The sequence below is a fragment of the Mercenaria mercenaria genome, chromosome 16 (genome assembly GCF_021730395.1).
Source record: "Mercenaria mercenaria strain notata chromosome 16, MADL_Memer_1, whole genome shotgun sequence".
Lineage (NCBI taxonomy): Eukaryota > Metazoa > Mollusca > Bivalvia > Venerida > Veneridae > Mercenaria > Mercenaria mercenaria.
The window spans coordinates 13,968,659-13,984,796 of record NC_069376.1 but is presented as its reverse complement, the minus strand read 5'-3'; the positions used below and the strand labels follow the sequence as shown (position 1 = coordinate 13,984,796).

Genomic DNA, 16,138 nt, shown 5'->3' with positions numbered 1-16,138 from the left:
TATCTTTGTCATCGATGGATGGATTTTCAAATAACTTGGCATGAATGTGAACCACAGTAAGACGACGTGTCGCGCACAAGACCCAGGTCCGTAGCTCAAAGGTCAAGGTCACACTTAGACGTTAAAGGTCATTTTTCATGTTAGTGCATTGATGGGCGTGTCCGGTCCATATCTTTGTCATTCATGCATGGATTTTAAAATAACTACGCATGAATGTGTGACACAGTAAGACGACGTGTCGCGCGCAAGACCCAGCTCCGTAGGTCGAAGGTCCTAAACTCTAACATCGGCCATAACTATTCATTTAAAGTGCCATCGGGGGCATGTGTCATCCTATGGAGACAGCTCTTGTTTGCATAATGATATCACAGGTTTAATCTTCTTTGTTGAATCAGGAATGAAATCTGGACACGTAAGAGTTAGACATAGCATTCACAAAGTGGTAACTTGGCAACATAACCTTTTTGGGATATATGTCTTTCTGCATTACCTCCTGTAAACACAAAATAAAATTATGTTAAACTGGTTAGTTGATATTTACAGATGCAAAGTAGAGATTGGATGAGATGTGATACAGTCTTCCAGGTGTATGAATGCATGTTTAAAATTCTTCAGGTAAGTGGACATTGAAATACTATAAAGTCGTTTAATTCTGTATGCATAAAATTTGGTCCTGTCCACCAGAAATGCTGCATTGTATTTAATTTGAAAATAAATTCTTGTATTTCATAAATCAAAATGTTTAAATATAATAGCAGTTTTACTTGTTTGTCAGGTTTAAATTACTTCAGTTGACTAAACCACACAAATCATGAAAAAAAATGTCTCCCATACTGAGATTAGCCTTTTCAGCTATAGTGTAGACTGTCTGACTTTTGTTAGTGGTGCATATAAGAATAGTTCATGGATGGAAATCAGTTCTCTACTTGAGAGTTTGGTTAATAGTGCATATAAGTATAGTTCATGGATGGAAATCAGTGCTCTACCAAAACAGATAATATCAAAGTCTCAGCGTACACATCTCTAAAAGTGTTTCTCAGGAATAATAGGAAGGATCTAAGCTTATGTTCAAATTTAAGCATTTATCCAGCTGTATCTACAATGCAGTTTGTAAGTTGTAAAATGCAGGCTGTTTACCTCTATCCAGCTGTATCTAGTTCGTAAGTTGTAAAATGCAGTCAGTTTACCTTTATCCAGCTGTATCTAGTTTGCAAGTTGTAAAATGCAGTCATTTACCTTTATCCAGCTGTATCTAGTTTGCAAGTTGTAAAATGCAGTCAGTTTACCTTTATCCATCTGTATCTAGTTTGCAAGTTGTAAAATGCAGTCAGTTTACCTTTATCCAGCTGTATCTAGTTTGCAAGTTGTAAAATGCAGTCAGTTTACCTTTATCCAGCTGTATCTAGTTTGCAAGTTGTAAAATGCAGTCAGTTTACCTTTATCCAGCTGTATCTAGTTTGCAAGTTGTAAAATGCAGTCAGTTTACCTTTATCCATCTGTATCTAGTTTGCAAGTTGTAAAATGCAGTCAGTTTACCTTTATACAGCTGTATCTAGTTTGCAAGTTGTAAAATGCAGTCAGTTTACCTTTATACAGCTGTATCTAGTTTGCAAGTTGTAAAATGCAGTCAGTTTACCTTTATCCATCTGTATCTAGTTTGCAAGTTGTAAAATGCAGTCAGTTTACCTTTATATATAAAATGAGCAATTTACAGTGGAATCATTATTATTTTGGGAGACTAATTTTTTCAGGACTTCAAAAATTTGTTAATTTATGTTTTAATGAAACCATAATTTTCACGGTTTATGGACTTGGAAAAGTGTTTATGATGTTAAAACAGATTTTGAAATCATACATGTATGTTCATAATAAATACATTAACAGTAACTGTTAAAAATAACTTTCCTATTCATCTGACTGAAATTCATTAAGAGACCATTCCATTAAGAGACCACTTCTTAGCAGTCCCTTTGGTGGTCTCTAAATACAGTGTCGACTGTACAGTCATTTTCTTCGGTTTATCACACCTCAAAGAGGCACATTTCTCCATATGTCTCAAGAATATACCATTCGTTTCCTTGTTGTTTCTAAAATATGCCATCAAAAGGAATGTACAATTGAATCAATTGTTTCATGTTTTTGCCATCCAAGGAATTAACAGTTAACTCCATTGTCATTTCAGGATTTAACCTTCCAGAAATATTGTATAACGTGTTATTTTTACTGCTGTAAAAGTTTACGGATTTGCGGTAAAAACACATGATTTTATTATAATATACGATTTTAAAATTTATGAAATCACAAGGTCTACCGGTTTACTTGACTTTACATGGCAAATTTATACGAGGCCAATATTTATGAATCTGATTCAGTAGTAAAAAATATCAGCAGGTGAAAAATACCCGTTATATTAAAGTTAATTCCCTTGTTCTATATAAGGAATATACAGTTGTCTCCCATGTTTTTTAGGATTTTGCCATTCCAGGAATATACAGTTACCTCCCTTGTTGTTTCAGGATTTTGCTATGCAATGAATGTGCATTTAACCCCCATGTTGTTTCAGGATTCTGCCATCCCAGGAGTATACAATTATCTCCCTTGTTAATTCAGGTTCTGCCATCTCGGGGTTAATTCCCTTTTTGTTTCAAGATTTGGCAATCTTGGGAATATACAGTTACTTCCCTTGTTGTTTCAAGATTCTGCCAGTATGCAATTTACTCCCATTTGATTTCAGGATTCTGACATCCCAGGAATTTACAGTACTTCCCTTGTTATTTCAAGATTCTGCCATCTCAGGAACATACAGTTACTTCCCTTGTTCTTTCAGGCTTTTGCCAGTATGCAATTTACTCTCATGTTGTTTCAGGATTCTGCCATCCCAGGGGTAAACAGTTACCTCCCTTGTTCTTTCAGGATTCTGCCATCCCAGAAGTTTATAGTTACTTCCCTTGTTCTTTCAGGCTTTTGCCAGTATGCAATTTACTCCCTTTTTGTTTCAGGATTCTACTAGCCCAAGAGTGTACAGTTACCTCCCTTGTTCTTTCAGGATTCTGCCATCCCAGAAGTTTACAGTTACTTCCCTTGTTCTTTCAGGCTTTTGCCAGTATGCAATTTACTCCCTTGTTGTTTCAGGATTCTGCCATCCCAGGAGTATACAGTTACCTCCCTTGTTCTTTCAGGATTCTGTCATCCCAGAAGTTTACAGTTACTTCCCTTGTTCTTTCAGGCTTTTGCCAGTATGCAATTTACTCCCTTGTTCTTTCAGGATTCTACTAGCCCAGGAGTGTACAGTTACCTCCCTTGTTGTTTCAGGATCCTGTCATCCCAGGAGTAAACAGTTACCTCCCTTGTTGTTTCAGGATTCTGAGTTGTTGGATGATAAGCAGCATTGTTGTTCCATACAGACATGCAGCAAGGAAACCATCTACCTGACCTTAGAAAGTAGATCAGATCTTCTACAGCTTGAAAAAGCATGGTATAGAACCAACCACTCTGCTGTTACCAAATTAAAGGTATTTTAATATGTTTGTTGGTGACACTTGAAAACCAGACAATGCAGAAGCTGCATTAGATGTAACTGTCCTGTTCAAAAAAGACAGATAAGTGAAAGTCTACTATAGGAACAACATTTTTGTTGTTACTGGGATATAGCTGTTAAGTGTTCAACTGGACATACGGAACCAGTCGTTCTTTTCAGTCGTTTTGGCTTAGAAGGACAGAACAAATTCTGTCATTTTAATGATTGCAAATTCTGTCCACAGTTGAGGTAGTTATTTAAGAAATAATAAGTATCAAAATTAGGTTTATCATAGAATAACCTAAGTTTGGAGTTCTTAGGCATATGCTTATATCACGAAGGTCGAAGCATAAGAACAACAAACGAGGGTTATTCTGCGATGAACCTGATTTAGATATTTATCATTTTGATTCTAACATGACTTACTTCAAATAACACTTGACAAGAATCAGAGGAGTGTATTCATCAAACGTACATTACAACTGCATGCTACGCAGCTGCATTTGGCCAGAACACGGTGCATGCGCAGCAAAGTTCAAGGTTTTTTGCAGAATAACCCAAGATAGATTTTGCTCTACATGTTATTAGCTGGTCATGTTAGAATATGAAATGATTTGATACAAGACAAAACTATAAGATCATTTCATTTTGTTGGCACAAAATTTAATGGTTTTGAGCAAAATAGCTATTTCATAGGGGATGTATTAGTGGATTTCAAACTTTGAATGAAAATTTTACATTTATTAGAATAAGTTCCCCACAAAATTAATAGGAATTAATAACCCACAAAATGGATTAGAATTAGTTCTCCCAAAAATCCATAGGAATAAATTCCCAACAAAATCCATTAGAATAGTTCCCCACAAAATCCATAGGAATTAGTTCCCTGCAAAATCCATAGGAATAAATTCCCCACAAAATCCATTTGAAATAGTTCCCAACAAAATCCATTAGAATTAGTTCCCCACAAAATCCATAGGAATTAGTTCTCCACAAAATCCATCGGAATTAATTCCCCACAAAATCCATTTTAAATAGTTCCCCGCAAAAGCCATAGGAATTAGTTCTCCACACAATCCATTAGAATTGGTTCCCCACAAAATCCGTAGGAATTAGTTGTCCATAAAATCCATAAGAATTAGTTCTCTGCAAAATCCATTAGGATTTAATTCCCCGCAAAACCCATAGAAATTAATTCCCCACAAAATCCATTAGAATCAGTTCCCCACAAAATCCATTTGAACTAGTTCCCCACAAAATCCATTAGAATTAATTCCCCCACATATTTCATAGGAATTAATTTCCCACAAAATCTATAGGAATTAATTCTCCACAAAATCCATTAGAATTGGTTCCCCACAAAATCCATAGGAATTAGTTTTCTGCAAAATCCATAGGAATTAGTTCTCCACAAAATCCATTAGGAATTAATTCCCTGCAAAACCCATAGGAATTAATTCCCCACAAAATCCATTAGAACTAGTTCCCCACAAAATTCATTAGGATTATTTCTCCACAAAATCCATTAAAATAATTATTTCACTGTTAGTCATTTTTCACCACCTGTAACAGTAATAATGGCAATATGGGCTTTTGAAGCAATAAATGTCCCAAGTTTGTTGAAGACTACAGGCAATAGCCATAGAAATGTGTGAACTATGTGGGTGTTCTCGGATATACAAATGTACACACAGTTTGACTCAGGGCTCCGGAAATTTTGATAACTCAATCGGTCCGAAACGAAAATCCTGACATCGGCGCTACCGCACCCACCGCATTCCCAATATTACATATTTTGTAAAACGTGATAGGGTAAAGAAATAAGCATGTCATGCATTAAAACTGAGTTACCAGTTACCACGCGTTACCATGCAGTGAAGACAGTTATTCAGTGTTATTTGTGATCGTTACTTTGTTTAAATTTCGATGTTTTTCCGAGATAATACGAGGCATTGACACCGTGTGCGTAACTAGTCTAAAAGCCAACGCACGTGACTTCGCTACCGTATACACGGCAGATACTTTGTGATGTTTCCTCATTCTTTGATGGAATTCTATAAAATACAATGCGTCAAAGTGAGTTACACGACACATATTCTCTGCTAAACAGCCTCAGCATTTAAAGAATACTCTGCCGCGGACCGAATGTGTACGTTATTTGAACGCTGAGATCGAATTTCCCGCATGTATAGTACCAAAACGTCACGCGGGTTGGCCACGGATATTTCATTTCACTTACGTTGTACTTCAATAAGCAACTACATTTTATAAAGTTATATGCTCTTCTGATGTAAACAAAATTTCATTTTGAAACGTTTTTTAAAAGACCGATTTGATAAACAGTGCCACTCCGGTTTTCTTTATCATTCGTGGTTGCCCGTCCATTTTTTTCTTTTTTGTACAGTCGGGTTGCAAAGACGATTTTCTGCATTTGTTTCAACTGGAGCCCCAACAAATGAATCATGTATTTTTTTCAAATCAAGTAATTATAAAAATTATTTTTATCGGTTTTCCGTGTGATGTCTCATTCAATCAAAGACCTATAATGTACAATTATAGCTCTTTGATTAAATGCAGCGACCATTTGTTTGTTACCGTGATCAAACATAGCCTTTTGAAATAAACCATCCGTCGGATTCTAAATAAAAGAAGTGGATCCCGTCGAAATGATTTGGATCCAGTCAGAAACGTTAGGAAACCAGTCGAAAATATTTATTACACCGCAGTCGGCAAACATTAAAGGATGTGCCGCGCGAGCACTGATTGCGTCACGCGCTAATTACGGACCGATTATCAAAGTGACAATCAGACCGATTGACACGTTTATTGATTATCTGAAGGTGCGACCAACAATTTCATACTTGGCAGGTGATCGTGTGTTGAGATATCAGACCGAAATTTATACTTTTCTCCATTTTTACGGGACCGATTTTTTTCGTTTTTTCACTTCACGAATCGGTCTGAAAAGTCAAAATTCGGTCCAGAACCGACAAACCGGCAAATTTCCGAAGCCCTGGTTTGACTGTCCAGTCACACAGTAGATGACAGGGCAGAAATTAGCAACATCAAACCCAAACATGTGTTGCACATTTCATGACCTCTCATGATTAAGACTAATTCATGTGTATTGCACTTAAATAATAGAAAAACTGATAACAGAACTGACTGCCATATTTTGAAATACTGTTAAAATCCAATAAAAAAAGAGAAGGATATAGTTCAGTTTTAAGTAAATTTAGAAAGTATATTATATATACTACAATGAAAATGACAATGTTACCTGGTTGTTATTAGAATCTTGTTTCTCCCAGGTTATGATTGATGTGTTTAAATAGCTTTAAGTGATCAAGTTTCAAATTGTATTTCTGTTTAATTTTCAGTCTAAAACGTTTGGCTGTGTACACCATGGACGTTTATCAGGCCTAACACTAGATATTGATGTTGGTTTTTCATTGTATGACAGTGAAACTAAGGTATGTATTACCAGGATCCATTGATATAAACTTGAATTTGGATACCAGTCTTCATACTCTAGCATTTGATTGGCTGTTTCGAAGCACATTTTTGAAATTGACCAATGAAAAAGCATCATTCTAAGACTGGTCACCATTTTTCTCAGTTTTATTATCTTGGACCTTGGTATTTGGTTAGGCTGTTTTATTTTGTGAACTTGTTTGCATTTATGAGAGCTTTGTTAAGTTGTTACTAATAAGTCATTCTTGCCCCTGCGAGTTTGAGACCCTACTTGCAGTATAGAGTGCTTTAATATGGGGAACCCATCGAGCTTGCTTGTTGAACATTGGTGGATCTAGCAATGAGTCTGCACACTTAGATGTCATATGCTATGAAGTGTGCTGGTGTTATAAAAAAAAACTAACAGAACAACAGCAAAATTTCTTAGATAAACATTACATGTTTTGACTTCATTTTCTGTTGGACTATCAAGTACGTCCAGTTCATTACATGTTTGTTCTTTTAACGATATATGGCATTTGTTCTCTGTACATCTGTGTACAGATTTGCTTAAATAATTGTACATACTATTAAAGTTACTATCCATAATACTGAAGTCATTTTCAACATTCAACAAAATGTTAGATCATGGTATCAGACTAGGCAATTTGTTTAGATTTTATTCCGTTACTTTGTAACAGCTTATTTTCTATGGAGAACTTAAGATATAGTGAAATCGAAAGTAAACTGATATCCAAGAATGATATAATGTATTTATGTAAATAATCCTTATTTCAAATCTCATAAAGATTTTGGTTAGAAAAAATTGATTTTTCTAAAGGTCTGCTGTGTTATTCATACAATCACTAAGTGTCGTCGACGACAGTTTGTCAAAAGTCCGTTAGTATATCAAAAAGTATACTCATTATATCCTTTATCAGTGCGTCAGGATTGAAAGTTATAATTTGACCACCTGAATCAAAAATAACTTTTTTTCTTCACCAAAATCAATCGAACTATGGAATGCACCTTTAACAGTTTTGATTAAAAAAGATGATCTGATTTTGTTTCATTGTATGTGCAGTACCTTTGTAGTTTAGTTGTCGAGTGCCAGCTCTAAGTGCTGGAGATTGTGGGTTCGCTCCCTGGTCCCATCGTACCAAAGACCTGAAAAATGGTACTAGGAGCTTCCTCACTTGATGCTCAGCATTAAGAGGATAGTTCTAGGAAAGGTCAGCGCAGTTTCAGTATTATTTGACCGGTGGGCATTTCATGTTGTATGTCTCTGGTATGATATTCCAGTCAGTCAGCTGTATGCTCTAGGAAAGGTCAGCACAGTGTCAGTATTATTTGACCGGTGGGCATTTCATGTTGTATGTCTCTGGTATGGTATGATATTCCAGTTAGGCACTAAAAGACTGGACCTTGGCAAACTGATACAAGTAGACAATGTCAATATACTTTTGGAAAAAAGAATCTCGAAACCATACTTGCATTCATTTTGGGAAACTAAGTTTGGTTTCAAAATACCATGGATCAAACTTTACTCACTAGTGAATATGTCTATTGATAATAGATACAGACAGTTTCCATACAAATTGGTTAATACTGGTAATATCATTGCCAATGGTTAAAACTTGTGTAGTTGGAAAATTAACGAAAATCCTAATTGTAGAATTTGCAAAATGCCAGACAATTTAGAACACTTCTTTGTTGACTGTCATTTGATAAGACTTTTTCGGAACAGAGTATCAAAATTAATGCCTTTAAGTTACTTGGAATTCAAAGAAATATAGAGAACTTTAACGTATTGTTCTAGGATACAACTTTGGCAACAGCCATTACTGTGAATCTAATATAATTTTTTTTTTTTTTTTTTTTTTTTTTTAAAGTCGCCATATGACCTACAATTGTGTCGGTGCGACGTTAAACCCAACAAAATAAAATAAATAATATAATTTTTACTGTAGCAAGCTTTTGAATATATAAATCCTTTTTCTTAAGAAATCAACATTCAACAGAATTGAACATTGTCAACTTCTTTTTGTACGAAATGAATATTATTCAACAGTACTTAAAAGGGTCACACATTAAACCGGAATCCACCTAAAAACCGGAATACACCGGAATACACTTTGCATAACCGGAATACACCTGTATTTTTTAATTTAAAGGTATTTTTGAAGTGTTTTTGATATAATTCAATCATATTTATCATAAATAATTAATATACGAAAGGAAAATAAAATACGTTCACGCAAAATGATTTTATACGAGATTGAAGTTCGGCGTCCGCGCCGGAAATTTCCATAACCGAAATACACCCGTATTTTATTAATAAATGGTATTTTGTAGTGTTTTTTTCTTAGAAATCATCCGTGTTTAAATTAATATAAACAGTAAGTTTACAAAAGGAAAATAAAATACTTAACACAAAACAATATATACGAGATTGATATTTGGCGGCCGCTCGGGCAATTACCATAACCGAAATACACCCTTATTTCTTCAGCAAATGGTATTTTTTAAGTGGTTTATGACTGAATTCAAACATTTATCATAAATAATTAATTTTCAAAAGGATATTAAAATACTTTTGCGCATTACGTCTTGTACACGATTGAAAATCAACGTGCGCACTGAAAATTTGCGCATTCGTGAATGAATTTCCATGTCCTAAAATTCTCTAATATACACCCGTATTTCTTTAATAAATCGTATTTTTAGGGTTTATGACAGAATTAAATCGTATCTAAAATGAATAACTAATTTACAAAAGCAAATTAAGACGCGCAAAACTTTTTTATACGAGGTTGAAAATTTGTTGTGCGCACGGGAAATTTGCGCACTGGTGGATGAACCACAATCGCCATAATTTTGTTAGCTTTCAACTTAGGTAGGTAAATTTCTTTCAAGTTTCAATTTTTTAGTTCAAATTATTTCAAAATATTTTTATATGCTTTAATATAATATTCCTTTATGACATATTTCAGGTAACAGAGGAATTATTTTATCGCCATGAATGAAGAAATAATGATACTTATATAAATTCAGAGTTGTTAAGATCATCGTGTTTTTTTTTCTCTCTTTCAGACCACTCTTTATTTACTGAAGTTTAATAATAACCAATATTCTTGAAATATACTTTTAAAACTTATTGCTTATCGTTCTGTTAAAAGTACCTTATAATTGTTAATAACGAACAGGCATGTTATTCGAGTGTCACCTGTCAATCAACAACTTGAGCCTGTTGAGTGGACACTGATTGCTATAGTATCAATCAAAATATTTAAGAAAGTTAAGGATGTTTTTACGGCTTTTCGTTGTCAAAATAATCTGCCGTTGAGTAAATATGCCTCATTTAATAATATAATATATAAACCATAGACAGATTTCAGTATTCGAAAAATGGCTTCCTCTATATTTGGTGACAGTTACGTTACACGCCTGGAAAATCATACCAAGGGCAATATGCATTAATATATAAATGTGCCGTCTATAGTGTATCTGGAATGTGAACTCGTAAAAAAATTTAGGCCAATGTATGATTAAATCTACAATTCATCGCTGTTTTAGCAAAACATTGAATAAGTGTTGATACCTTAAAGCATATATGTATATGGCTTTATAAGCTTTTCATGTGCAAAAATAAAAATTATACTGTATATTGGCGATGAACATTTATTTGTTTATGCCAATAAAATATTGAATCTTGTACCTGTTTTTCCTCAATTTTTCAATTTGCAATAATATCGACAATTAAATGAAATTCAATAAAGCTTATCATATTTAACTGCACTTCCCTCGTTAGACATAATTTGTCACATGTCACTTGTGTGTGCTTTCAAATATACTGATTAACTGATAATCAATAGGTGTGATAATCCAATCAGGACTAATCAGAGACACGTGTTTGTTACGCCGCATATATTCAAAGGATATTAATTGTGCTATGGCAATGAACGCAGTAAACGTTTTTATATTTATAATAAACATGATAAAATTCTTTTGAAAACTGATTTTTCAAAATATATTTTCTTCTTAAACATGTTAAATTATCAAATTAATTCTGAGGAAATAATTCAATTATTCCAATAAACATATGGCCGGTCCTTTCCGATCAGCGCGGTTTATGCACTGACATGTGTTTTGTATACAATTCATTTAAAAATCGAATATTGATATTTTTTCTCAGTTTATTTTCTTTCTTATTTGTTATACGAAATCTAAAGAAATAATTAAATAATTTTCAATAGTAAACACGTTATGTCCTTTCCGATCAGCGCGGTTTATGCCACTCGTATTTTGTCTATAATTCATTTAGGAATCGAAAATTGCTATTTTATAATTCCTAATTTATTTTCTTTTTTATTTGTTGAATGAAATATGACGAAACAATTAATAATTTCAAATAATAAACATGTGACAAGCCCTTTCCGATCATGTTAAGCCCTTTCCGATCAGCGCGGTTATGTCATGACCCGTATTTTGTCTATAATTCATTTATAAATTGAATATCGATATTTTTTTAATCATAAATTATTTTCTTTTTTCATTTATTTAAATGAAATGTGAAGAAACTGTTAACTAATTTCCAATAATCAACATTCCGGTATCTAGTCATAGCGACGTAAGCGTACAACATTTCCGTAAGCTCGCCGAATTTCAAACTCGTATAAAATCGTTTTGCGTTTAAGTATTTCATTTTCATTTTGTAAACTAATTATTTATATTATACTCGAATGTTTTCTGCAATAGCCCCTACAAAAATACCATTTATTAATGAAATACGGGTGTATTTCGGTTATGGAAATTTCCGGCGCGGACGCCGAACTTCAATCTCGTATAAAATCATTTTGCGCGAACGTATTTTATTTTCCTTTCGTATATTAATTATTTATGATAAATATGATTGAATTATATCAAAAACACTTCAAAAATACCTTTAAATTAAAAAATACAGGTGTATTCCGGTTATGCAAAGTGTATTCCGGTTTTTAGGTGGATTCCGGTTTAATGTGTGACCGACTTAAAATATAAATGAGAAGAGGTACATTTATAAATACATTGTACATGTTGTAAGTTTATAGAGAATTTCTTATATATTTTTTAATACATCTACCTGAACTGACGTAGATATTTTTGGATGATATATTGTTGAAAAACAATCATTGTGTTCATGATAGAAATATAGTTGAAAAAGATGCTTAGCTGGAACACACAGTCATGCATTTTACATCCATTATGTCTTCTGGGAAAACTATAACCATGAGCTAATTTTAAGTACCATATAAATTCTTGTAAGTTATTAATTTCTTACCTGTCATCTATATGTTTGATGGGTAAATACTGTCAAATATAGAGATACTTTTGTTATGAGCTGATGCGAGACTGTCATTCTGTTACAGACATATTTATGGACATACAAGTTTTCAAGATTAAAAGGATCATCAGATGATGGCAAACAGACTTTAAAACTGCATTTTTCTTCTGATAAAGAGGGTCAAACCGAAACAAAAGTAAGTATGAGAATGTAACCTTGACCTTGGTCGCAGTTTTAGATCTGTCTGGTTACATCATTACCTTCTCATAATCACGATTTTCATTAATTTTTTTTATGTTCAGTTTGATATTATTTCCATTTAACTGGCAATAATATCATAACATTTACTGTCATTTTAACCTCAAATAATCATAAACCTTCCACATTCATAGACGTAGAAAATATACCTCTCTGTGATCTGATCAAGTCTTTGCTACAAGTGATCTTGCTTATCAGAAATATATTAGTGTAGGGATCAGTTTCAGATAAAGAAAAGAAGATTAGAAGATTTCCATAAATTGTAAAACTAGCAAACTGGGACTATCTGTTCTAGCTTTACATGGTTTAGTCATTAGATTATATTCCATCTTTCAAACAGTGAACACCTGCTTGATTGTATTTCTAATTGAAAACAAATTCCAATTCTGATTCAAATGAAAACTCTTTATTTTCTGATTTCAGAAAGTGGAGTGTTCCAGCCTACAGTTGTTGTTGTATTGTATACATTCATTCCTGTCTGCCAAATTAGCATCCGTAGATCCGTCCTTCCTTGCAAACATGTGATTCAGCCAAACATATTATAGTCAAACATTTAGTCAAACATGCAAACAGTTATAGAGAAGACCAATGGACTAGATTTACCGCAAAGCAAATATGTGATTTATATGAAATGAATAGATGTTTATTATGAAAAATTTTGGTCCTTGGTTATAAAACTTGAGTTTGCAGACCAGTCTTAAACTGCTGAAACTCAAGCATCTGATTGGCTGTTTATGAGCTTAAATTTGAAATTAACCAATGGCAGAGTTGCATTCTTAGACTATTGTCTGTGTCAGTTTTATAAACTTGGAAGTTTTGTAATGTTGCATTTTAGGACATGCTGGTTACAATGTATATTTATACATTAAAGAAGGGATAAGAAATATTATTGCATGCTGCATTTACCCATTTATTAGAAGATCCCGTTATCAGATATATTCCTTTAATTACTTCTTTGCAGACAATTTCTTTGTGATATGGGTAGATATCTGTATAAAATCACAGTAATTTGACCCGCAAAAACTTTTAAAAAATCGACATTTCACTGTTGCAAAAATGGCAGAAAATGGAGATAAAGAGGCTGAGTAATTCTTTACAGTGACATATAAAACATGTAAAAGGTAATGTGTCAAGATACTGCACTATGTTTGAACTGAATAATTTATCAAACAGTATTCTCACATTAACACACTGAGTGGTGCTATACGGTTACACTGTCTGGTGTCGTACTGTTACACACTGTGTGGTGCTATACGGTTACACTGTCTGGTGTCGTACTGTTACACACTGTGTGGTGCTATACTGTTACACTGTCTGGTGTCGTACTGTTACACACTGTGTGGTGCTATATGGTTACACTGTCTGGTGTCGTACTGTTACACACTGTGTGATGCTATACGGTTACACTGTCTGGTGTCATACTGTTACACACTGTGTGGTGCTATATGGTTACACTGTCTGGTGTCATACTGTTACATGATGTTCATTTTTATGCCCCCGCCATAAAATAGGGGGTGGAATATAGTGTTACCCCTCTCCGTGTATGTGCGTTTGTGTATGTGTTCGGGAAAGGGTTGTGTTCGTGTCCGGGCCATAACAAAACGCATGGTCCAATTTCAAAATGATTTCACACATATGATAAGCATGGATAGACCATGTGTAGTGAAGTATTTTAACCTATCTCTACCTGGAAAGGATTTTTGTGTGGACTTGTGATTTTATTTTAAAAGATTAACTTCCCTTAGTTGTTCCTATAAATGACTTATGTCTGTGACCTATCTCATGTTGCGGGTGTATCCATGTCTGTGACAAATTTCTAGTTCTGTTAAATATAGAAGGCTGAAAACTGTGTTATTAAACAACAGTTTATTTTTCTGACATCACAATTATTACTTAATTTTATCAAACGGCATAGATGCAGACTGGAAAAGAAAACAAAAGAAAACAGGCGAATACTTAATGGATGTTGTCAAGAATGTACTTTAAAATCCTTGGTAATGTATTAGAATCGAGGTGAAATCATAATTTGCCACTCAGGTGTCGTACTGTTTATTATAAATGGACATGAAGATAAAATGAGCCGTGCCATGAGAAAATCAACATAGTGGGTATGCGACCAGCATGGATCCAGACCAGCCTGCGCATCCGCGCAGTCTGGTCAGGCTCCATGCTGTTCGCTAACAGTTTCTCCAATTCCAATAGGCTTTAAAAGCGAACAGCATGGAGCCTGACCAGACTGCGCGGATGCGCAGGCTGGTCTGGATCCATGCTGGTCGCATACCCACTATGTTGGTTTTCTCATGGCACGGCTCAAATGTATCACATAGATACGTATAGATTTGAATGGTATTGCTGCATGACTTAAAAATAATTTTTGCCATATAAGGAACTACTGTATTTACGGGTCTCTATGTCTCTGTATAAAATTGGTCTATTTAATAATTTCAAAATCAGCAGTATTAATGTAGACTCGTAAACTGTGAAATCATTAATATTCGAGGGGGACTAAGTTTCGTGGTTGAGTCAATTGACGTTTTGACCAAAATCCCACGAAATGAAATGATTTTACAGTACATGTATATTCTTCAGGTCAGTGACATTGCTTCATTTATTAGTTGAGGCAAAATAAAAGGTCTGATTTTTAAGGAGGAAAACCTTGACGTATAGGCGAGTAAATACTGTAAGATATAATTTTGACTTTTAATGAATGTAGGCTTTTTTAAATGGGCCAGTATTTTCACTATTTTTTATTTGTAAGTATATAAGCATAACATTTTTAGCTCATCTGATTTTTGGAAAAAAAATGATGAGTTATTGTCATCACTTGAGCGGTTGTCGGCGTCGGCGTCGGCGTCGGTGTCGGCGTCTGCGTCGGCGTTGCCTGGTTAAGTTTTATGTTTAGGTCAGCTTTTCTCCTAAACTATCAAAGCTATTGCTTTGAAACTTGGAATACTTAATCACCATCATAAGCTGACCCTGTATAGCAAGAAACATAACTCCATCTTGATTTTTGCAAGATTTATGGCCCCTTTTGTACTTAGAAAATATCAGATTTCTTGGTTAAGTTTTATGTTTAGGTCAACTTTTCTCCTAAACTATCAAAGCTATTGCTTTGAAACTTGGAATACTTGTTCACCATCATAAGCAGACCCTGTACATCAAGAAACATAATTCCATCTTGCTTTTTGCAAGAATTATTGCCCCTTTTGGACTTAGAAAATCAGTTTTCTTGGTTAAGTTTTATGTTTAGGTCAGCTTTTTCCTAAACTGTCAAAGCTATTGCTTTAAAACTTGCAACACTTGTTCACCATCATAAGTTGACCCTGTACAGCAAGAAACATAACTCCATCCTGCTTTTGCAAGATTTTTGGCCCCTTTTGGACTTAGAAAATATCAGATTTCTTGGTTAAGTTTTATGTTTAGGTCAACTTTTTCTCTTAAACTATCAAAGCTATTGCTTTGAAACTTGCAACACTTGTTCACCATCATAAGCTGACCCTGTACAGCAAGCAACATAACTCCATCCTGCTTTTTGCAATAATTATTGCCCCTTTTGGACTTAGAAAATCATTTTCTTGCTTGAGTAT

At 34.2% G+C, this 16,138-nt stretch overlaps 1 protein-coding gene across 1 annotated transcript in view; it reads left to right on the top strand.

The window, feature by feature from the left end:
• LOC123539809 (gamma-2-syntrophin-like) overlaps positions 1–14,623 on the top strand; it is a 42,352-nt gene extending 27,729 nt beyond the window's left edge. The window contains exons 10-14 of the mRNA XM_045324589.2: positions 544–615; positions 3,360–3,512; positions 6,898–6,990; positions 12,379–12,489; positions 12,975–14,623. Of these exons, the coding sequence (XP_045180524.2) occupies positions 544–615; positions 3,360–3,512; positions 6,898–6,990; positions 12,379–12,489; positions 12,975–13,076 (531 nt within the window). The 3' untranslated portion in view covers positions 13,077–14,623. The remainder of the gene's footprint in view (positions 1–543; positions 616–3,359; positions 3,513–6,897; positions 6,991–12,378; positions 12,490–12,974) is intronic.
• The last annotated feature ends 1,515 nt before the right edge of the window (positions 14,624–16,138 follow it).